General features: G+C 41.2%; 1 protein-coding gene and 1 long non-coding RNA gene across 10 annotated transcripts in view; one reads left to right on the top strand and one right to left on the bottom strand.

The window, feature by feature from the left end:
- erc1b (ELKS/RAB6-interacting/CAST family member 1b) overlaps positions 1-24,327 on the bottom strand; it is a 199,263-nt gene that overhangs the window by 155,228 nt on the left and 19,708 nt on the right. For 5 of the 9 annotated variants that reach the window (XM_058416753.1, XM_058416745.1, XM_058416746.1 and 2 more), the window contains exons 3-8: positions 12,035-12,454; positions 10,537-10,611; positions 9,622-9,777; positions 8,449-8,541; positions 4,624-4,791; positions 1,701-1,868 (exon numbers count right to left, since the gene is read on the bottom strand). In XM_058416753.1, coding sequence (XP_058272736.1) covers positions 1,701-1,868; positions 4,624-4,791; positions 8,449-8,541; positions 9,622-9,777; positions 10,537-10,611; positions 12,035-12,454 — 1,080 coding nt within the window. The remainder of the gene's footprint in view (positions 1-1,700; positions 1,869-4,623; positions 4,792-8,448; positions 8,542-9,621; positions 9,778-10,536; positions 10,612-12,034; positions 12,455-24,327) is intronic. The other 4 variants (XM_058416749.1, XM_058416750.1, XM_058416754.1 and 1 more) reach the window with 1 other exon arrangement.
- Positions 20,532-21,993, top strand: LOC131369865 (uncharacterized). Its single transcript, XR_009207343.1, has 2 exons — positions 20,532-20,870; positions 21,614-21,993. It is a non-coding gene; the product is annotated as an uncharacterized LOC131369865 (long non-coding RNA).

The raw sequence follows: 24,327 nt of genomic DNA, 5'->3' as shown, positions 1-24,327 counted from the left end.
CAAGAAAAGGAAAGGAAAGAAATGGATAGAAAAGAAGTAAGGTAAAGCAGAGAGAAGTAATAAAATAAAAATATAGGATGAATAGGAAAACAGCAAAGCAATATACAAGAAAAAAGGAAGGAAGGAAGGAAGGAAGGAAGGAAAAGGAAAGAGTGAAGGAAAGGGAAGGAGACAAGAAAAGGAAAGGAAAGAAATGGATAGAAAAGAAGTAAAGTAAAGCAGAGTGAAGGAATGAAATAAAAATGAAAAATGGAAAACAGCAAAGCAAGACAAGACAAGAAAGAAAGAAAGAAAAAGAAAGAAAGAAAGAAAGAAAGAAAGAAAGAAAGAAAGAAAGAAAGAAAGAAAGAAAGAAGACAAAAGGAAAGGAAAGAAACTGATAGAAAAGAAGGAAAGTAAAGCGGAGGGAAGTAATGAAATAAAAATATAGGATTAACAGGAAAACAGCAAAGCAATATACAAGAAAGGGAAGGAAGGAAGGAAGGAAGGGAGGAAGGAAGGAAGGAAAAGGTAAGAGTGAAGGAAAGGGAAGGAGACAAGAAAAGGAAAGGAAAGAAATGGATAGAAAAGTAGTAAGGTAAAGCAGAGAGAAGTAATAAAATAAAAATATAGGATGAATAGGAAAACAGCAAAGCAATATACAAGAAAAAAGGAAGGATGGAAGGAAGGAAGGAAGGAAGGAAGGAAGGAAGGAAGGAAGGAAGGAAGAAAGAAAGGAAAGAAGGAAGGAAGGAAGAAAGAAAGGAAGGAAGGAAGGAAGGAAGGAAGGAAGGAAGGAAGGAAGGAAGGAAAAGGAAAGAGTGAAGGAAAAGGAAAGAGTGAAGGAAAGGGAAGGAGACAAGAAAAGGAAATGGATAGAAAAGAAGTAAAGTAAAGCAGAGTGAAGGAATGAAATAAAAATGAAAAATGGAAAACAGCAAAGCAAGACAAGAAAGAAAGAAAGAAAGAAAGAAAGAAAGAAAGAAAGAAAGAAAGAAAGAAAGAAAGAAAGAAAGAAAGAAAGAAAGAAAGAAAGACTGCATACGTGGGCTACTCTAGGGCTCTGAATACACACACTAAACTAAACAGATAGCGATGGTGTCATTGTGGTAAACATTACAGTATATCCAGCATGAGCACATTCATCCTGATACTGTTACTCTGATAATACTGGACCTGAGGAAAACACTGAGCACCACTTCAACTGACTCGAGATGACCACTCAAATCTGCAGCTACCTCATAGCAATCACTCATATCTCCCTCTTTCTCTCTCACACACAAACACACACACACCACATTACGCAAATCACATTAGACCTCATTACAACTGGTATCTGGTTTGGCTACACATTTTACACAGCAGCTTACACGGCTCACCCGTGTACTAAAGTTAGCAGTGTGGTAAAACACTGTGTGTTAGGATTAAGTCATAAACCAGGAGCACAGAGCTGGACTATGGCTTACTGTGTCATTTCTGAGAAGAGCAGAGTCCTCCGCCATCAAAAACATAACTGGTCCCCTACTTTTAGACATCATAAATTTAAATACATGGCTATTTTGTGTGTGTGTGTGTGTGTGTGTGTGTGTGTGGATTTGAACCAAGGCACAAAAACACAGGGACTGTGGTCCTACATTGCCATCTACAGACAGGATGAAAAAATGGACAGTGTGCATATGGAGTGAGTGTGAGTGTGTGTGTATACGAGTGTGTGTGTGTACCTTTTTCTGCAGCACGGTGACTTTGCGCTCTTTGACATCGAGCATGTCTTTAAGGTCATGGATTTCTCCATTGAGTGTGCCTTTCTCTTCTGACATCTCCTGGATCTGCTTCGTCTTCTTATTCAGCATGGCTTCCTTTTCCTCCAGGCGCAGACGAAGGGCATCCACCTGACACACACACACACACACACACACACAATCAAACTAAAGTGAATCTCAGTGCCGTTTCCCACAACAGCCTTACTTCCTTTTACCTCATTTTAAATTATCGATATATTTATTTCAACATACAGCAATCAGGCATAACATTATGACCACCTGCCTAACATTGTGTTGGTCACCCTTTCGCTGCCCTGACCAGTCATGCACTGTGTATTCAGACACCTTTCTATCAGAACCAGCATTCTTCAGCAATTTCAGCAACCGTAGCTCGTCTGTTGGATCGGATCAGATGGGCCAGCCTTCACTCCCCGCGTCCATCAATGAGCCTTGGCCATCCAAGACCCCTGGCTCAATTCCTTACACTTGTCCACATCGACTTTGAGGACAAAATGTTCACTTGCTGCCTAATATATCCCACCCACTAATGTAACGCCTACACAAACATTTTAACATACACAAATTAATAAATAAATGTAATAATTGTCTGTCATGCACTTTGTGGAGTAACTGTAACAGGACTTAAGGTGTCTTATCATGGGGCTGCATGACGACACCGCCATGTCGCTGATCACTGTCCTGTAATAGTCGTTCAGGGTTTGTTATAGAAATAAACTGCGGCTATCGGTTTAATTCTGCTCTAATTTCTTCCTTCTTTAATGGATACAAAATTCTGGGATTTGTTTGCAGTCTGCTCAGACTGGCAGAAATATAAACAACAATAATAATAACAGCAGTACTAATATTATCATTACCGCGCCATTGACTTAAACTCATCTACATATAGATAGCATCATCCGAATCGGCATATTCATTATTCTGAAAAACATGTACTGTCACTAGGAATAAATCTGCAATTGCGTTTGCCGGCATTATAAATGACTCGTATTATAGAGAGTCTGAGAGAAAAGAAAATCCTCATTCCCTCCAAATGAACCTTAATGTATTTATTGTTTGTCAAACAAGTAACGAGTTATTATTCAAAATGTCCAAGTGGAGATTTTTAGTTCTCTCTTGATGCGCCAGTGCCCCCTAGTGGTGTCCGCTCCACATGACAACACTCACTTAACGTCTGTGTTGAAAATGAGATTTTTCACATTCTGCTCTCCTACACTGTTTCCTCAATCTCCTTTCCCCCTATATAATTTTTTTTTATAATGATCGTAAATAAAAGTCTCAACAAAATCAAACATGAAAGCAGAGATTTCTCATGAAAAAACAAGACGACAAATCTTTGGGGAAATAATAATATTAATGCTGATGAAAAGTTACTGTTAGCACTCTGAATATGTTCTTATAGCTGGAGGTTCTGAAGTGGTTTTCCACAGCAATTTGCCAACATTAACTTTTTTTTTTTGCTTATGAACGAATGATACTGAGTACTGTTCATCCATTTTACGGCTACATCGAATTTAATCTCTCCGAGGACTCAAAACTCAAAACAAGGAAAGGGAAAAGGGAAGGGAAGGGAAGGGAAGGAAAGGAAAAGGAGAAGGGAAAGGAAAGGAAAAGGAGAAGGAGAAGGAGAAGGAGAAGGAAGGGAAAAGAAAGGAAAGGAAGGGAAAAGGAGAAGGAAGGGAAAAGAAAGGGAAAAGAAAGGAAAGGATGGGAAAAGGAGAAGGAAAGGAAAGGAAAGGAAAGGAAAAAGGGAGAAGGGAAGGGAAGGGAAAGGAAAGAAGGGATAAAGGAAGAAGGGAAGGGAACAAAAGGGAAGGGAAGGGAAGGGAAGGGAAGGAAAAGGAGAAGGGAAAGGAAAGGAAAGGAAAGGAGAAGGAGAAGGAGAAGGAGAAGGAGAAGGAGAAGGAGAAGGAGAAGGAGAAGGAGAAGGAGAAGGAGGGGAAAAGAAAGGAAAGGATGGGAAAAGGAGAAGGAAAGAAAAGGAAAGGAAAGGAAGGGAAAAGGAGAAGGAAGGGAAAAGAAAGGAAAGTTCTGGTTTAAGGAGCTTGGAGCACTGCAGGGAACGCCTGAATCTGACTGGATAGATGATCTGCAATATTTTGGTCCATCATGGGAAGCTCAGGCTGTGACAGCTTTACATTAACATGCTCGTTCCAATACGTCACTGTTTCCATAGTAACAGCTCATACACATGGACTAGTACAGGAGGCACAATCAGTAAACACCAATTATGTGGTGGAGCTTTTAAGATGGCTTGGTTAAAATTGCTTTCAGTCTTGGTTTGTGTTTACTTCATTTTCTCAGTGACGAACAGAGAGAGAGAGAGAGAGAGAGAGAGAGAGAGAGTGTGTGTGAGAGTGAGAGAGAGAGTGAGTGTGTGTGTGTGTATGTGCGCGCGCGAGAGAGAGAGAGAGAGAGAGTGTGTGTGTGCGTGTGAGAGAGTGACAGAGAGAGCGAGAGAGAGAGTGAGAGTGTGTGTGTGAGAGAGTGAGAGAGCGAGAGAGAGAGAGTTAGAGAGAGTGTGTGTGTGTGTGTGAGAGAGTGACAGAGAGAGAGTGAGAGAGAGTGTGTGTGAGAGTGAGAGAGAGTGAGAGAGTGAGAGAGAGTGTGTGTGAGAGTGAGAGAGAGAGAGCGAGAGTGAGAGTGTGTGTGTGTGCGAGAGAGAGAGAGTGTGCGTGTGAGAGAGTGAGAGTGTGTGTGTGTGTGCGCGCGCGCGAGAGAGAGAGAATGTCACTGTTTAGTAAATTTAACATTATAATTTTTTGCCAAATTGCTGAGGTATAAGTGGAATAACACTCCATAAAATGTGCCGTAAAGTTACACCTGTGCAGTTTTACGTGTGTGTGTGTGTGTGTGTGTTAGTTACCTCTGTCTGTAGAATAGCAGCTCGCTGTTCTTTGGCAGTTAGAGACTCTTTAAGGACGTCGATGTGCTGCTTGCTGTCTGAGAACTGATTGGTGAGCGTCTCGAGTTTGGTCTGCAGGCCCAGAAGTTCGGTGTCCTTCCTGGAGAGGTCCTGCTTCACCTGGTCAATCTGCACAACACAGAGAGCTAGTGAGCTCAAGTTACATCTATATCTGAACAATGACCGTCACCTCAGGTTTTCCTCACATACAGCCGGTGCTTTTCCAAACGCAGTAATGAACAGTAACAGATTCTCATATTGTGGCTTTAAGGAAATTTGGAATTGACACACCAACGGTGCAGAAGCGTAAATTAAAATCATATAAAATCTATTAATAGAAATCCCACTATCACTTCATCTGGATTAAGACAAAATATTAACTGTCTATAGTTAATAACTGTCATGAACCAGTCTATCAAGAGATTCCCAACAACATTATAGAGGGAAAAGTGTTCATCCTGTCATCCATGAGGAAAAGTGGCGGTGCTCTCTAGATGGGCGGGGCTAATTCTCTCTCCCCTGTCAATCATAATGATATTAGTCGAGCATGAAAATCTCTGAGTTCATGTATATGGAAAAGGGCAGAATGCGCTCTCCAAGCATGGAGCAACAGATGAATGTGTTTTGTGGGAAACATGTCTCAGCCTTCACCCTCATGATTTGGTAGCTTAATTGATGATATAAGAATTGGAGTCAGGAGCAGCGCTGATAATAGTTTACCACATACACTATGTTGCCAAAAGTTTTGGGACGTCTGCCTTTACATGCACATGAATGTAATATGGAGTTGTCCCGCCCTTTGCAGCTATAACAGCTTCAATTCTTCTGGGAAGACTTTCCACAAGGTTTAGGAGTGTGTTGATGGGAATTTTTGACCATTCCTCTAGAAGCACATTTGTGAGGTCAGGCACTGATGTTGGATGAGAAGCTCTGGCTCACAGTCTCTGCTCTATTTCATCTCAAAGGTGTTCTATTGGGTTGAGGTCAGGACTCTGAAGTTCCTCTACACCAAACTCACTCATCCATGTCTTTATGGATCTTGCTTTGTGCACTGGTGTGCAGTCATGTTGGAACAGGAAGGGGTCATCACCAAACTGTTCCTACAAAGCTGGGAGCATGAAATTGTCCAAAATGTCTTGGTATGAAGCTGAAGCATTAAGAGTTCCTTTCACTGGAACTAAGGGGCCGAGTCCAACCCCTGAACACAATGATTTGGAGGGGTGTCCCAAAACTTTTAGCAATATAGTGTAACAGTGTGTGCAAAACTATGGCCAAACATTTCTAATAATGATTTCAAAGAAAGTAAGAGAACAGACTGATTCGTATCACTTGCAGTATAAACTCTTCGTGACAATCATTTCTGTCAATATACCAGTAAATTATGTGTAGTGTTTCCATATTTACATGCAATCAGATAAGTTCAGTTTAACATAACAGAATCAGTAGCTCAGACATAATGGACAAGCTATTTGTTATTTGTTGCAGATTTCTTATTTATAAGCCACACTTAATCCAACTCCAATGATTATTTAAGCAATCCACTGTTAAATGCTTGGTTTTTCACCACGGTGCATCATCTGATTTACATAGTTTGATTCAGCACAGGTTTTACACTGGATGCTGAATTTATTGATTTTATGGGTTTATATTTTTTATGCATGCATAGGACCAGCACTGAGAGTTATCCCTTAGTGTCTGGGTTGGTTCCCTGCTCAGGAATTGAACCTGGGCTACGGCAGTGAGAGCACGGGATCCAGCCGCTGGACCTCCAAGGGGACATTCTGCCCCATATAACGAGTTAATAAGTTTATTTATTTCTTCTAACTGAAACTGAAATCTGATTACAGACCAGATCAGAAAAAATGACCGCATTGTGGACATTCTTCTAAATATCAACAGCCATAACTGGACTGTGTAAAGTACGTGAGTGAAAAAAGGGAGTAGAGATTAATCTAGAGTCTGTATAGATTATATACTAGACGTTAAAAAGTGTAAAGACTGAACATGTTGTTTAGAATGAGTTGATATGCTGGTTAAAGACAAGCTGATGACAGTCTGGTGTCTAGTAGGGGTGATTTCAGAGACTCAGAGAATGTGGAATAAATGAATTATATACAATACGATTAAAATACATTACAAATGAATCAAATACGATTAAGTAACCTCTGAGTCAATCAAAATCACCTTGCTGGCCTAGGTTACACATTTTCTACACACTTGTTCTCCTTCATTTTTGGATATTAATCGATTTATGATTGCTGCCTTTTAATTTAAAGCACTGATGGTTCCACCCCATACAGCGTCCATGGTGGTCAATCCAAATAAAGTTAAAACAATCAGATGTACTAATTGAAATTAGTAGTTTGGTAGCACGAGGCATTTTAAATTGAGATATTAGAGAAAAGCGTTTAAGATAAAGCTCTGGGACGTAGCATACATTTACCCCCACAGTTCTGTGTTTAAAACATCAAACACCTGCTGATCATCACATACAATACGGTCTGAGGGGAAAGAATACATCAGACACAGAGGTACTATATAAGTAAGTGGTTAATACGTGTATACACGTAGACACGCATACCACACACAGTCTCAACAAAATTCCAACATGCATGGTGAAGAGCAGCAGGTTAGCAGAGGCACTATCTGCAGTCACCCTGGGGAGGAAAAGTGGACATATTGCAGCAGCACATGAGTAGAAGAAAGGCAGAAAGAAGAAGAAGGATGGATGACTGGGAAGCAAAAAGAGAACTAGTGTTGATCTGGTGGGATATTAGTGTTCTCAGCCCTACTCCAACCAGCACTATGGGGACGAGGGTGAAAGACAGGGCAGAAAAGGAAAAATAATACAGTGCCAGGGAGTCTAGCGGGGCTTCCGACCTTTCAGCACAGCAGCGGGCGAAACCCTGCTTTCCTGATCACAGGGAGGACGAGAGAAACCTGATGACTCACTCGTTTAGCCCACGTCACTGCCTCTCCTCAGCCCAGATCCGGCTATTGTGTCTAGAGATAACCGCTGATAAGATGTGGGGAATTTATAATCCACCTCCAATCTGTTTCCATCCACCATAACTAACTTACACCCCACTGATCCCACTGCTCACGCTGTGTCTATCTGTTTTCATTTGTCCTCCTCGACTTCACCCATGACTTTGTTTAAAGAGGCAGTGACTAAATTTTGGCTTAGGGAAACGGTCATGCTTTAAGTGCTAAGATTTTATCCCACTTAAACATTAAGCCTATATGATCCTTGGGTTTAAACCAGTATAATAATCCAGTCTTTGGATGTTTTTCCACTGCACAAGAAACAGGAACCAAAAGAACTTAGGATCACTATTTTAGTAGAGACGAGTGGAATGGTCACAGTGACGACAGTGAAAGTGTAAGGAATAATATTTTTAAAAATAGATAGATAGATAGATAGATAGATAGATAGATAGATAGATAGATAGATAGATAGATAGATAGATAGATAGATAGATAGATAGATAGATAGATAGATAGATAAAATTATAGGAACTCTATTCTCCTATAATAAAACCTGAAAATGTTTTATTAATTAGATATATATATATTTCCTGTAGTGAAGCATACCCAAATTTAAAATAAAATCAATCAATACCAAATTAAAAGCTTCCAGTGCTTCATGCAGTGGAAAAATAGTCTAGAACTATTAGAAAGGGACGTGAGGGTGCGTTTCCATGAGGACTAACGAGTGTCCTGTTCTCTCTGTGGTGAGGAAAGCAGGGCAGTGTGTGCTCTAAGCTGCCTCTCCGTGTGTCTTACTGCAGAGAGCTCCCGCTGCAGCTCAGCCGTTCGCTTTCTCAGCTCCTCGGCCTGGGCCTCGCTCTGAGACAGCTCCTCCTTCAGCTGCTCTACCTGTCAGGAGAGGCCGGCGTTACTGCAACAACCACCGACAGCATTCCTAAAAGCAACGCAACCTTCACTCTGCATGTGACCAGTCGACATGCAGGTCACGGGTTCGAGGTCTTAAACGTGCGCAGAGTGTGCCGACCGATCAGCATTCCAACCATGCAGGAAAGAGGAAGGCGTTGTTTAGTCAGAGTGCACTAAAATAAAGGAGTCGGTTGTTAAAAAGCTCAATTCAATTAATTCGAAGGCAGCAAGAAACTGATATCACACAGATATTATACAACAGATCAAACGGTTCAGTCTCAAAAGGTTTGCAGCCAGGGACTTTTTTCCTTCTAAAATATCTCAGCACTGATTTCTTTAGACATTTATTATACATCTATCACATACAGATAATATTAAACTCTATAAAAAACTACTGAGCACTTACACAATATACACAAATCCGCAGCTTTTACACACCAAATCACTTCCACTGTAAACTTATTACATATATTTAATACATTTTTTTTATATATATGCAAACATTTCAGATTCTAAAAAAGTTCTTTTTCTATTTCCCCATTTGTTACAGAATCATATCAAATTTACTTATTCTATATTCTCTTACCAGACCAATTTGGATGGTGGGTATTAGATCTTTGTGTTATTCACATCAATAAAATTTATTCGTAATTTTTCCACACAAAGCCCAAAGTGGAATAGCAGCAAATAAACATCATTTTTCTGAAATGTATTACAAATATAGGCATTATCTGCACTCTATCAAACTAATTTAATTCAAATGAACAGCTATAACATGTAGAACCACTTCACAGCAGTTCATAAAGATCTCTACAGATGTCAGGTTATCAATACAGTAAAACAGTAATAAATTAAAAACGTTCCCATGGCTGTAGATCACAGACCTGACTTGTGAGAGCCAGAGTGTTAGAGCAAACTGTTAGCAGTGAAAGACGGTGATCATAAAACAAACTCTGAGTGATGTGAGAAAGAGTGTGAAGTGTTTACGCTCCTGAAAATACTGCGATTGTGTGTTACGATCTTACAGTGTTGTCCTTTAAAGTGGAGGCGTTGGGTGGTTACCTTATTCTTCATGAATTTGGAGTGACTGCGATAGACCTCCATCTGCTTCATCTCCTCCTCTCTCTCCTCTGTGCTTAGAGCTCCGTTGGACTTCAGCATCTGCACCTCCTCCTCCAGATCCCTCAGACTGCGCTCTAGAGAACTGATCTTAGCATCCTGCAAAGGATAGAGAGAGAGAGAGAGAGAGAGAGAGAGAGATGTAGATTGTAAATATTCCAGATATACTAGCGCAGCATACCTAATGACTCGGCTCAGCTGGTTAAATTTCTATGAGATGATGGCATTATTAGCATGAAAGTTTAAGCTTTGGAAGCTAATCTTTTTGAGCAGTGTGTACAGAGGAGGAGATGAGAGAGCTGGACAGACTAAAGCACCGCTGCATTGCTCTCTTTAATTAGAGATGAAGTGAGGGCTAAATCTCCTTGAAGATTAAGCCAGCAGGGCACTGAATAACACTGTAGTTAATATAGAAAACCGTTAACCAGGACTCATTTAGACCACTAAAGACATACATTTCTGTATAACAATTAAAATGCAAGCCTTTAAGGGTGGATTTTTTTTCTTTTGGAGTCAAAGTCTGTCTTTATTGTGACCCCCGAGATGACCACCGCTCGTCCAGCATCATTTTTGGTAAGCGGCTGCAGGTCGGTGAGTGAGCTTCACTACGAGGAAGAGTGTCAAAGTTTTTAAAGAGATTGTGTTTCACATGCTGTGTCAAACATGTGATAAAACAGAAACTCTGACATCTCATTAATGTTAAATGGTGAAGGAGAGGAAGAGCTGTCTGTCATGTGAAAATGCTTTTTTTAATCAATAAAAGAAAAACAAATGCAAGTCCAAATTCAGCTTGTATTTGGGGGAAAATTAGGATGATAGATGACACACATAGACTGACACACACACACACACACTTGCCTTCATCTCGATGACGGTCTGTAGGGCTTTGGTCTTGGCAGAATCAGGCGCTCCTTCGTAGCGTCGATGGAGCTCCTGAGGAAGGATCAGACAGGAAGAGAGGAAGAAGAGACAAGCGTCAGGAGAAGGTGGAGTCTTTTGAACAGGATGCTTTCCTCCACCGACATTCACTTCATCATCACACATCATCCCAACACTCATGCTAACACTGAAGCTAGGTCCAGGTTTCAGCAAGTCCTTCTTTACCTCTCTGTATTTCATATATATATATATATATATATATATATATATATATATATATATATATATATATATATATATATATATATATATATATATGGTATACCCCGGGTCTAAAACATAATATATAACGGATTACACACACTGTGTGTGTGTGTGTGTGTGTAGGAAAACGTGCAAATCCTGGATTAAAAACATTCATTTGTTCATTTGTCGTAACCACTTTGTCACTAAATTACCAGATTATTTTTTTAAACTGCTATTCTTTTTCATTTTCTGCATTTTCCTGAAAGTATAAATAGCTGTATTTGTTATGTTAAACTTTAAGTTTATACTATTATTAACAAATAACTGTTTTGCACTTTAGCATTAATACACCATAAGTAAATCAGATTGAAATATTTCAAATAAATCTCTCTTCTCATTCAGGATTAAAAGCTTATTTTATGATATAAGTGAAGATTTTTTTCCCTCCATACATATTAATTCTGTGTATACTCCGAGCAGTTCCTCAGGCTGACTGTGATTTTAGGGGATCAGGACTTGAACCTGACTTTATTACGTTACACATTCCTGCAGTTCCGCTTTTCACCACTGAGTGTCAGTGTTCTCAAACAGCTGCAGTGTTGAAGAAAAGTTTTCTGGCTGTAGTACAGAGAGAGCAGAGTGAAGGAAAGACGTGTTCAGATGTGAAGAGCTGCTGGTTTAGATTTAAGGAAGCAAGTTTTCCCAGTGGTTTCAGAGTTTATGTTTCAGGAGCTGCTGCAAAATCAGCATGAAGACGTCACGGGATAAACCTCCAGACAAAATATGTAGAACTTTCCAGAAAATAAGCAGGAAAGACAGAGACAAGGAGGTAGATGGGACAGACACGTGAAGTGTTTTTGTACAGTGGCCAGTAGAATACTACACAGGATATTGCAGATGGAGATATTTGCAATATATTGGAAAAAAAAATACAATCAAACACTCAGTGGTTTTAAGCTCAGTGGGAATTTGCACCAGTGAATGTGACAAATCTGTCCTGAACTGAATTAACAAATTTTGGCAACATCCGTCTCTTTTCATCACTGTCCTCCTCCATCTCTCCGGTTTCTATAGCAACTAATGTTCAATGCCTTCAATCTGTCTAACACTGTTCAAAGACTGGCATAAAACAGTCAAAGCGAACAAAGTGATGGTGAGAGAGGACTTCAACAATAACGCTCATGCTGTGTTTATGCTAATTTCAATGCTAATGCGTGTTAAAGGGTCTCACCTCCCTGAGTGCGCTCGTCTCCTTGTCCCTCTGCTCCAGCAGACTTTCCAGATGGTGGATGTGCATCTCGGCCTCTGCGAGGCGCCGCGTGCGCTCGTGCTCCTCCTCGCTGGCTTTAGCAGACAGACCTTTGCTCTGCAGCATCTCCAGCAGTTTCTTGATGGACTCGTCCCGAGCGTTGAGTGTCTGTTTCTGCGTGTCGATGCGCAGCTCCATCTCCTCCAGAGTCTTCCTCAGGAGGAACAGCTCTTTGGCTTGCCTTTCGTGTTCGCCGTGCAGCCGGTGGAAGTTCTCCTCGGTGAGCTCAGCAGAGAACGGTTCCCCAGGCCGCGCCCCGCTGCAGTCCTGCTGGAAGAGCTGGTTAAGGTCACGCTGGATGCGCAGCTCATCCTGGAGAGCCTGGATGGTCATCTGGAGGTGCTGAGAGAGACGGCGAGAGAAAAAGTTCAGTTTACAGACACTACACACAGAGCTGAGAACTAACATTTACACATTTGTGGCATTTGGCAGATGCTCTTATCCAGAGTACACTGTATCGCATTTTATACAACTGAGCAATTGAGGGGTAAGGGCCTTGCTCAGGGGCCCAGCTTGGTGGACCTGGGATTCGAACACACAACCATCTGATCAGTATTCCAACACCTTAACCAGACATCACACAACTGACTGTAAAATTCATCATTCTGAGCTAGTCGACACTTCTGCGGTTTAGGGTGAGGTTTAAACTGACTTCCCCTTGAGATAACCCGATCCACGTCACGGTGTGCGCTACATTTTAATCTGCACTTTTATGCATCACTGATCTTCCTGACTTACAAAGCATGTTAGGATATCCCAAAAATAACTCTGACAATGTATATAAAAGTACATCAAGTTGTTTCTTTAACTTTGTTGCATCTTGAAGCTAAACAGAACTGTGTCGATGATAAATATTGCGCAGTGCCCTAAACATACAAGCAACCAGCCTGTGAAACTTAAAAAATAATAATCCAATAAAACATAAATAAATAAATAAAAGAATTAGTCCTGAGAGTTGAAACCATGTGACACAGAGGGTTCTCTATGGTACAGAGTGGCTTCTGTCCCTGCCATGCCACAGGCCATGTCATTGCTAGGCAACAGCAGATAAGATAAAGAGAAAGGTTTACTCATGCACGCGCACACACACACACGCGTAATAAAGGGCCTGGACAAACAGAATGACTTTATTGCTGGAAAGACAACAAATCAGTGATAAAGTAACTAATATTTGTGTACTTAATGTTAATGTTCAAACATTTTAGCTCAAAATTTAGTCATAAAGAAAAGAAATATCTGTCTAGACTGTACAGTATATACTGTACGTTGAAGTGCACATGCACTCCATAATGCTCAGAGGAAGTCTCTCCTGACATCCCAAACTAGCTGGTCCACTTTGCAGCTTAGTGAAGTAATTGTCCTCATGGAGCATTAGACCTGGGCCATAAACTTTGACTCGTGTCACAGAGCAGAGATGCAAATGGAGAGGAACTGAAAGTGACATGTGAAAGCACCAGCTGGCATCACCATGGCGACGTCGGGTCTTCCTCAACGTAATGGCTACCAAACAGGCGATAAGCGCCATCCGGCTCTCGGGTCATCTCCCTCCGTCTGTTCTTTTCCTCTGTTCAGCCTAAACACCTGACCCTGAAGCATCTTTCACTTTTGAGTACCAACCTGAACAAAAGAGACTGAACGAGGGAACAGAATAGATCTTCAGGAAATACAAGAGATGAACCCAGTGAAATTAAACCCACACTAAAAATGAAAACAAGTTCTGACCAGTGGGCAGATTAAGACGAAACAGAAGGCTTGCTGTCAGGAAGGATAAACAGACTGAGAGAAGCACAAACAGAAGACAGCGTGTCACAGGATGATTTATGCTCATTGATGCATAGAATCAGAGACGTTGAGTCACGATGCAAAGCGTTTCTGTCCTATTTCTGATAATAACGGCAGCTCCGCAGGCCTTACAAGAAATACACCAACACCACACAACAAGCAGTGGGGGGGCAGAAAAAACAGAGGGGGGATCAAAAAATAAGCCTGTACAATTACACACATAGAGAGAGAGAGAGAGAGAGAGAGAGAGAGGTATAGGTATACCGCCTGTAAGTATTAACTCCAGTCCTCTGTGCTTCTTTAATGGCACCATGGAGACTGGAATCTGCATTATTCATGCATCTCACCCTGCTACTCTTATCTCAAAGTGTGTGTGTGTGTGTGAGACACAGAGACAGTGACCGAGAGAGACCAAGAGACAGAGACAGAGAGAGAGAGAGTGAGAGAGAGAGAGTGTGTGTGAGTGAGTTTTCTAGTAATAAAATACTTTTCTCATGATCTGTCAGACATCTCTACAGTGTCTTTCTGTCACAGCATCAGGTGTGAATCCCTCATCTCTAATGGTGTGTATGGACGTGTGTATGGGTGTGTGTGTGTGTGTGTGTGGGGGGGGGGGGCAGAGAGAGATGGGGGGGGCAGAGAGAGATGGGGGGAGGCAGAGAGAGAGAGAAGGGAGAGAGAGGGGGGGGCAGAGAGAGATGGGGGGAGATAATTAGAGAGAGATAGAAGGGAGAGAGAGAGAGAGATGGGGAGAAGGGGGGGCGAGAGAGAGAGAGAGAGAGACAGAGAGAGAGACAGAGAGAGAGACAGAGAGAGAGACAGAGAGAGAGACAGAGAGAGAGGCAGAGAGAGGGGGGGAGGCAGAGAGAGATAGAGGAGGGGAGAAAGAGAGAGAGGAAGAGAGAGAAAAGGAAAGAGAGAGGGGTGTGAGGAAGAGAGAGAGAGAGAGAGGCAGAGGGGGGGGAGGCAGAGAGAGACGGGGGGAGAAAGAGAGAGAGGGAGAGAGAGAGAAAAGGAAAGAGAGAGGGGGGAGAGAGGAAGAGAGAGACAGAGAGAGAGACTGTGTGAGAAGAGCAGAACAAGGCCAGGCACAGCTCACTCACTCCTCTGTAGGTTATGAAACATGCTATGAGTCATGATGTTAAAGACATTTGAATCAGATGAAGCAGGACATCACTTCTAACACGTTCACACACATGGTGTAGAAGTGCATACACGAACACTCTCAGCCCCGCCCCCACTCTTATAACCTCTCCTGAATGGCAATAAACAACTCACTACGATATTCAACACCTTTTAAATGCTTATCTGTTTGATGAGTAGGATGACACTGAGCATGCTCGCCTGCGTACCTTATGTGCACACAGAGAATTACAAGTCCACTAGGGGTCAGCTCAGAGCCGCACCAAAACATCATCATGAAGCAAGTCCAATGATTTTTACACAGTGGTGTGAGAGGAGGTTTTGATTATATGGACCTGGAGAAGGTGATCATACTATAGCAGTGCTGGTGAAATAGATGATTAAATGTAATGTAATTAATCTGGTGACTCGTGTTGAAAACAAGTAACACCCCTGATCTTAACGGTCTACATACTATGGGGTTAATGATATACATTTTATTTGGGTCTACGGAGTCTAAGAGGTCACACAATATCTACATTCATAAGGTTTGATTATAAGCATTATATTTGTCAAATTAAAAGCTTGCTCAGATTTTGCTTCAGACTGTATAAGGAAGTAGAAACAACACAATAGTAATCTTGAATTTTGGGGCTTTTTACCCAAACCTTCACAGACAGGGTGAAGGCTAGCACACGTTTCCTCAAAAACACCTGAAGCCAACCAAAAGCATCTTTTCTGAACCGCTGCTCATGCTGCATCACAGTTTAATATGGAGTTGTCCCGCCCTTTGCAGCTATAACAGCTTCAACTCTTCTGGGAAGACTTTCCACAAGGTTTAGGAGTGTGTTTATGGGAATTTTTGACCATTCCTCTAGAAGCACATTTGTGAGGTCAGGCACATGCTGAAGGAGAAGGTCTGGCTCACAGTCTCCACTCTAATTCATCCAAAGGTGTTCTCTCTGTGGACTCTGTGAAGTTCCTCCACACCAAACTCTCTCATCCATGTCTTTATGGACCTTGCTTTGTGCACTGGTGTACAGTCATGTTGGAACAGGAAGGGGTCATCCCCAAATTGTTCCCACAAAGTTTGAGGCATGAAATTGTCCAAAATGTCTTGGTATGAAGCTGAAGCATTAAGAGTTCCTTTCACTGGAACTAAGTGATCAAACCCAACCCCACACCGCCTGTGGCCATGGAAGTGATTGGAACACCTCAATTCAATGATTTGGAGCGGTGTCCAAAAACCTCTGGCAATATAGTGTACATGAGCTCACATACGTCCCTGATTGGCTAGTCTTCCTGTGACTGACAGCAAAAAGAGAGCATGCCCTTCTTACTCAGACAGCATGGACTATTTTAAGAACGACGATGAAAACTTTTCCATTGTGCCAAAGTACAAGAATGTACTTCTGAATAAAATTAGATTGTTATTTCAATTTATTTTTCTTGTTATCTGAAGCAGTCTCAGCACAAAAGAATTTCCTTCGGGATTAATAAAGTTCTATATCATCTTATTTAGCACAAACATGTAGGTGTAAACAATTATTATAATGTGTGTAAAATAATAAATGCCTAAACACAAGGTACACTTCGAAACCATTATATGACACCATCTATGAATACACCCGAGTATACACACCCTCCTCCGTCCTCCTGCCATCCCATTAGCTGACCAGTCTAGCCCTGAGATACCGCAGGAAAGTGATTTCTTCAACTGTGCCTCCTTGTTTTTTCCCCCTCACCTCTTACATGTGCCCTCTGATGATGCAAGTAAAGAATGCAGGCAGAGAAGGAGAAATTAAGCATAAACGTATTTGCATCCTTAATATACAGAAGTGAGTTTGCTTTCCAATGACATGATGAACACAACATATTAAATCCATATTTTTGGGGAACACAGTGTGAACACAAACAGTGCTGCTTCAGTCTATTTCTTAAATGCACATTTCTTTTCTTGGCCTTTTGTCTTATTTAATTAAAGTTGTATTAGAGTATCCTGTTATCTTATGTCTAATTAAATATGTTTATTGTAAAGATACGGGATGAAGGAGATTTCCAGGTCAAGGATAAAGGAATCAAGAAGGCATCGGTTTCAGTATTGGGAACACCACCATCACAAAAAAAGAAACTTTTCTCCGTGAGACACAACAATCACGGAGCTTTAGAGACGAGCAGCGCCATTCCCGAAGACAACCTGAAGAAACATGACTGCTCAAGAGGAAGAAAGTAGGACTGTGCATGTGGGAAAGAGAGAGAGGGAGGAGGGGGAGTTGGTGAATCGGAAGAAGAGAGAGAGAGAGAGAGCGGAAAGAGATTAATATAAAGATTTTTTATGCAGACAGAGAAGAGATGAACTGATTTTAAGACCTTCATGAATCGTGTGTGTGTGTTGAATGAACAGAGTCAGAGTGGCAGGGTGTCGTCACTGGGCTTGAGGGAGTGCAGCGTTGTTATCGTGACGAGGCAGAAGAGACGGTGCGGGGTCAGAAGTGGAGAAGTGGAAATACTGAGAGGTGTGTGTGTGTGTGTGTGTGTGTGTGTGAGAGAGAAAGAATATATCCTTGAGTAACGCTCAAAATAGAAGCAGTATGAAGTGCACACACTGTGATAGGGGCATGACATGAGTGTGGGCTAGAGTGCGAGTGTGTGTGCGAGTGTGTGTGTGTGCGAGCGAGTGTGTGTGTGTGTGTGTGTTAAATAAGGATGCACACGTCAATACTGAACAACATTATTAAGTAGATCCTCACCTCTTTTGAAGATTTTCTTTTACAGAAAAATTAATTTTAATTTTTATTAAATTCTCTTTCTATCCTCAGTGTTTATCATCTGTTATTATTATTATTTTTTATTATAGTAGTAAACGTAAAGCAAATGCAAAAACGTCCATGTTTTTCTCCCCACTTAGCTCAAATGCAAAAATACTGCAATTCCTTGAGAAATTCTTATTTCTGAGTAAAGTTGAATGAGGCATTATTGTCTCAGAGAGCTGTTACATGTGCAGTGTTTACTAATTAAATTCTAACATGGTTCATTTGCAGTAAGAAAGTGATTCAACTCTGGAGAGAAATAATAGAGTGTCTGGGCTGCAGAATTTTGTTTTTTGTCGGAATGTGAGCTGCTTAACCGAGCTACAGATATGCCGTGTGCTCTGGAGATTTGGTGAGAATAAATGCTGGAAGATAAAATAACACACAAAACATTTACAATTAGTTATTGCTAGAACTTTCTAATCTCTCCTTTGGCGCTGACTCAGTGCTCTTTTCACTCAGGTGATTTTTGTGATTTCTACACACGCTTGGGAAAGGTTTTTTTATTATGAAATCAATAAAAGTGTTATGAGTATGCTTTCAGTCTTACACACCAATCATAGAACTTTTTCCCCCTTGTGTGCATTTATGTTCTGTGTGAAACCAAACAAAACGGATCAAGTTCACTCTGATTCTTATTCTAACTGTAAGCACTCTAAAGTGGTCTGTATCTAACCAAAAGTGGTCCAAGGAAGGAACAGTGGTGAACCGGCGACAGGGTCATGGGTGGTCAAGGCTCATTGATGTACGTGGGGAGTGAAGGCTGGCCCGTGTGATCCGATCCAACAGACAAGCTACTGTTGCTCAAACTGCTGAAGAAGTTAATGCTGGTTCTGATAGAAAGATGTCAGAATACATAGTGGATCACAGTATAATGGGGGTGCCCATGCTGACCCCAGTGCACCACTGAAAGCACCAACAACAGGCACAGGAGCATCAGAGGTAAACCACGGAGCAATGGAAGAAGGTGGCCTGGTCTGATGATTCACGTATTCTTTTACGTCACGTAGATGGCCAAGTGCGTCACTTACCTGGGGAACACACAGCACCATGATGCACTGTGGGAAGGAGGCAAGCTGGCGGAGGCAGTGTCATGCTTTGGGCAATGTTCTGCTGGGAAACCTTGGGTTCTGCCATCCATGTGGATGTTACTTTGACAGCGGTTACTTTGATAGCAGGATAATGCGCCGTGTCACAAAGCAAAAATGGTTCAGGAACGGTTTGATGAGCACAACGAGTTTGAGCTGTTGACTTGGCCTCCAAATTCCCCAGATCTCCATCCAATCGAGTATCTGTGGGATGTGCTGGACAAACAAGTCTGATCCATGAAGACCCCACCTCGCAACTTACAAGGCTTAAAGGATCTGCTGCTAACATCTTGGTGCCAGATACCACAGCACACCTTCAGGGATCTAGTGGAGTCCATGCCTCGACGGGTCAAGGCTGTTTTGCCAGCAAGAGGGGAACCAACACAATATTAGGCAGGTGGTCATAATGTGATGCCTGATCGGTGTATATTAGTGCACAGTGAAGGTTTGGGGTCAGAGCGCAGGGTCAGCCAATTATGATGCAGTGCCCCTGGAGCAGGAGGTATTGGGGGTCTTGCTCAAGGGCTCAACAGTGGCAGCTTGGCGGTGCTGGGGCTTGAACCCCGATCTTCTGATAAATAATCCAGAAACACCATAACCACTTCAACTACCACTCAATAGCTCAAAACCACTGTGTCTGTGTGTGTGTGTGTGTGAGTGTGTGAGAGAGAGAAAGTGCCATTAAGCTCCATGGACAAAAACTCATCCACAGCAGCACTGCACAGTGGCACATAGTTGCATCAGGTGTTTTCCAGAGCTTCGGAGCAGCTGATGGGTCCAATGAAGCATGTTTCAGAGAGACAGAAAGGTATTATCACATTTGATATGGCAAAAGAAACCCAGTCAATGCCAGCCACCATGTCTGGCAGTGTGTCACAACAGACAGATCAACTAACTATACTCCAGTATATTAATGTTGACGTGAAGGATATAAAATTGTCATCTGCAGGGAATCAGTTTGGTTTTCAACACAGAATCACTACTGGGTATTGACTGTCTAATCTGCTGTCATCTTGTCACACTCCAGCATGGTTATCTGCAGTCATACAGGACCAAGATCTTGCTGAATTACACGGTGTAGAGAACCGCAAACTAGAAACGGATCAACAACATGGTGAAAAACCTGAGATGGCACTGTTCTGATTTCTGATACTGAATATCGACTCAGGAGTCAAGAAACAGAATCTGTGAAACATAGTATGGGCTGAAACCTGCAAGAAATGATGGATCCCAATAATGTAGAAAATATGACATTGGTTTGGATTCGGAAAATAAATTAGCTTAGTTGTTTTAAAAAATAAATAAATAAATACTGGCTGTGTGCCGTTATCGGCTGATACACAATGCAGGACTTATGAGGCGTCCTGTTAAACACTGAAGCAATGTGATATGTGTCCGAAAATCTTTTGATACCCAAAATCTCTGAAATCTGCATCATATAAAAAATGGTTTATCAACCAATCCTTAAAATCTCCTGCTGCACCCAGAGTTTCAGCTCTCCAGCTTTGAATATTACAGCGAGAAATGATATAAGGACATGTACTACTTCTTCTCCCTCTCCTGGAGGAAAAAAAATTCTGTACAAGTGTGGGCTTGCACAACCTCGATTCTCTCAAAATCTGTTTCACTGGCTCTCTGCCCTTTCACTACTTTTTGCTTGGTTATGTCATCACTCCATCTCTTCGATGTTTGATCATTTCCTTCGTTCCTTCTTTCCCGTGCCTCTGCCCCGGCTCCACCCCTCCTCAGGCTCTACCTCCGTTTTTTCTGTCTCTCCTCAGGGCTCCAGAGGATGACATTTAACTAAAGAACAGATGGAGGCCCCCTGCCTTCCCCAAACCCTCCCGACACACTGCTGGACGCTGATTCTTCCTCATTACTGCCGGATGACGCCGTGATCTCGTAACAGAATTGGATCTGGGAAACGATGACAGGTTTAGAGATGCATAAATAACGGTAGGTCAAGTATTCCCACGTCAGGAGGGTATTCCTCTCATTAAAACTGTATGAGGATGTAGAAAATAACATGTTTTACTGTGTATACAAATATTTAGTAAAATCGTGGGAGTTTTGGCTCCTTCATCACTGAAGAACAAGCTTTTTTTTTTTTTTTTTTTTTTTTTTTTTTTTTTTTTTTTTACAAACAGGGAGAGAATTATATTTACAACTCGTCTCTTAAGACTGAAACATTGCTGCACAATACTGCAGTTCTTCTAATAGATCACCTTGTCCACGACTCCACCCACATCCACAGATGACGAGGGCTCACTCAGTTTGATGAAGATGAAAAATAATGTAAATAATATGCTCAATTGAACACCTATGAGACTTTGCAGACGTGTGAAATCGATGCAGTCAAGATGTTCTGGAGGCTCATGATGGCCCAAACACCTTACTCACACATCTTTCCTTCTAAACTCTTTGTACATTTCAGATTTGCTAGTATTTGTTGGCAGGGAAATTTTTCTCACTTTTCTTAAAACTTAACAGCATACAAGAACATTTTGCCTACACGCTATTCATTACTGGTTTTGCTAAGTAGTTTATATTAGTGTTATTAAACCAGTATTAAAACCATTAAAACCCTGTCTCTGGCTGATTCCTAAGTAATGTATAATGCTTCAGCTCTCTTTCTCACCCTGTTCTCCTTCTCTTGTTCCTTCATTCTCTGAATATCTCCTTTTTTTGTGGACGGACAGGATTGTGCCAGGCCAGCGCCCACACATGAAATGTGTTTAAGGAATGCCAAACCACAAGGCTGCTGAGCAGAAGGCGAAAGGAGAGCGAAGGAATTCACCGGAAATTTCCACCCGAGACACTCAAGACCCGTAGCTATAACAGGAACCTAAATAAACCTTCTCAAGGGCAGAAGAGTGGGTGGTTATGGGAGTTTTGTTGTAACCAAACTGAGATGCTTTAAACTCAGAGCTTTTATAATCTTCGACACGCTCTTACACAAGTACGTAACACATGTAGAAAGAGGAGGAGACGCTTCCCCTGTCCGTGTTTGCTCATCTTCCTCCGAACGTGTTAACGCTTTAACATGAAACGCTAACGGCACCAATTTACACAGTCTCTCTTAAACAAACAAACAAACAGACGTCCCTGGATATCGCTTCGTTTAGATCTTTTTAACCACAGGCCCTGAAAGCCAGACAGGAGCAACATCAAATCCTCTCTTCCTGTAGAGTCCGTTCCAGAGACCAGGATCAACATCATGAATAAATCATAACCAGATTATTAATTATATTTGTGTGAACAGCTGCATGAAAATACACAAAGGTCAGCAACAGCAGCACAAACATAACAGCGTAAGGTTACAAAAGCCTTTATTCTAGCACAGAATTCCTCTTAACTTCCTTTATTTCCATTTAAAGTTACATGCAAACAGATGATTTCTGGGTTAATAAGGAAAACATTCCTATAATACATATAAGAGACTTCATAAAGGAAACATCGTGACTGCAGCAGCAACAATTGATCATGTTCGCCAAAACCAATGATAAATATAGCTGCAGTGAGCTCCAAGCACTGGCAAATAGCACCCCTAGTGGCCAGTCCTTACTAAGATACACAGAACAATAAAAAACCAAGACTTCAAGACACTAGCTAGTGTGAAAGCCGACTGGCTGATGGTAGGCATGTATTTTAAGTATTTCAGTGAAGACTAAAATTACACATTACCCATTATTTTAGTGGGTGGGGCACAGCGAAATTCAGTATAAGAGAGGAAAAAGGGAATTTTTTGCATCAACAATTATTGAAATATGAGCCAAAATGTAAACACTTGCACAACAGCGCCACAATTAGGATGGCTCAGACTTGCTCGGGTAGGGACGGTACAACCTAATGACCAAGATTCATGTCTTTCTATTTGGTTTGTGAAGAAGAAGAAGAAGAAGAAGAAGAAGAAGAAGAAGAAGAAGAAGAAAAAGAAAAAGAAGGAGAGGAGGAGGAAGAAGAAGAAGAAAAAAAAGAAGAGGAGGAGGAAGAAGAAGAAGAAGAAGGTTATTGGGCAAAAGTTGCTATAGAGATTATCTAACATATACAGCATTGACATCTTACATCCAATATGAATATATACAATATATTTATCAGAATACTGATATCACTCAGCCCTAGTACAGTGCATTGTTTCTGTATATTATTTCTGATAGAATGTAGCAGGTGTCTAAGTGTTGTTAAAAGTCTGTTCATCCCCAGAATGCACGCAGGGATGCAAATTAAGCAAACTGAGGCTTCTATTAATATAATCATGACACGACTTTCACAATCATGTCTGCGTGTCAGATGAACTCCTGGTATGTTTGCAACATCATCCTCCGAGAACCGCAGTGACCCTTCACCTAAAGCAGCACGCTCCACACCGTGATGAGCTCCTTCAATGCGTCCGGCCGAGACAGCCACATCATCAGAAAGGAAATGGATTTTCACACACCTCCATCAATCTTTCAGTAAAGCTGTGTGTAAATGTTTGCGTAAGCCAAAACAAACTAAACAATTCCGCCGGAAATTAGAAAAGTTTCGAAAAGGATGACCGTCTTCATACTTCTCTGTGTATGTTGACCTCTTGTAAGGTACGATGCATGATCAACTCATTTGCATTTAGCGACGCCCACAAAACTCCATAAGAGGTCAAGTACACAGAGATGAGAACAGTAAATGTTTGTTCAGGGTAAAGCCTAAAAACAGACATGGAAGACAGTTCAACTCACTTATATGCCAATAAAAAATTTTTATAATACATAATACTATTAATAAGTGAGCACTAACTCTTCCATCTGTGTATTTTCTTTTTACGGTTTATGGCTCTGAGCAGACTGACCGGTCCCTTCTCCATTTATACACCTCCATTTCTTTTGTCAGAAGTGAATGATTGTTTTTTTGTTGGGTCACGTTCTTTATGTTTTATATTCCTTAACTAACAGCAAAAATAAATAAATAAATACATAAATAAATAAAAACAGCTAGTTTTCACTAAATATTCTTGATGGTACTCTCAGGCCCTGGTCTAGTGAACTAGGATGAGTTTTTGAAAAAAACAACAAAGTTCTTTTAAAGTTGTTTTGGATAAGTCGTTCAACTAAAGCTATGTAATGATAAATAATAAAAAAAAAAACATTTATATTGACAATATATTAAATATAAATGAAAAGTAAACCATGCCAATTTTATGTCTTGAAGTTGCTCAAGTCATAAAATTCACTCAGGATCATGAGTAGGATACAAAAGTTTTTCCGAATTTCCACTTTCATAAATAATAACATTTCTTGTGTAGACACCAGCATGAATGATTTACGAATAAATCTATTCGTATCCAGATCAATTCAATAGGACCAATCGCGTGAAAGGACGATAAGATTGAAACGTTTTCCCGCTGACCAACACTGTTTACGTGCAAAGATTGTTAGCC

Source organism: Hemibagrus wyckioides, linkage group LG19 (assembly GCF_019097595.1).
Source record: "Hemibagrus wyckioides isolate EC202008001 linkage group LG19, SWU_Hwy_1.0, whole genome shotgun sequence".
Lineage (NCBI taxonomy): Eukaryota > Metazoa > Chordata > Actinopteri > Siluriformes > Bagridae > Hemibagrus > Hemibagrus wyckioides.
Note: the sequence above shows the minus strand (reverse complement) of the source record. Positions and strands in the feature narration are given on the sequence as shown.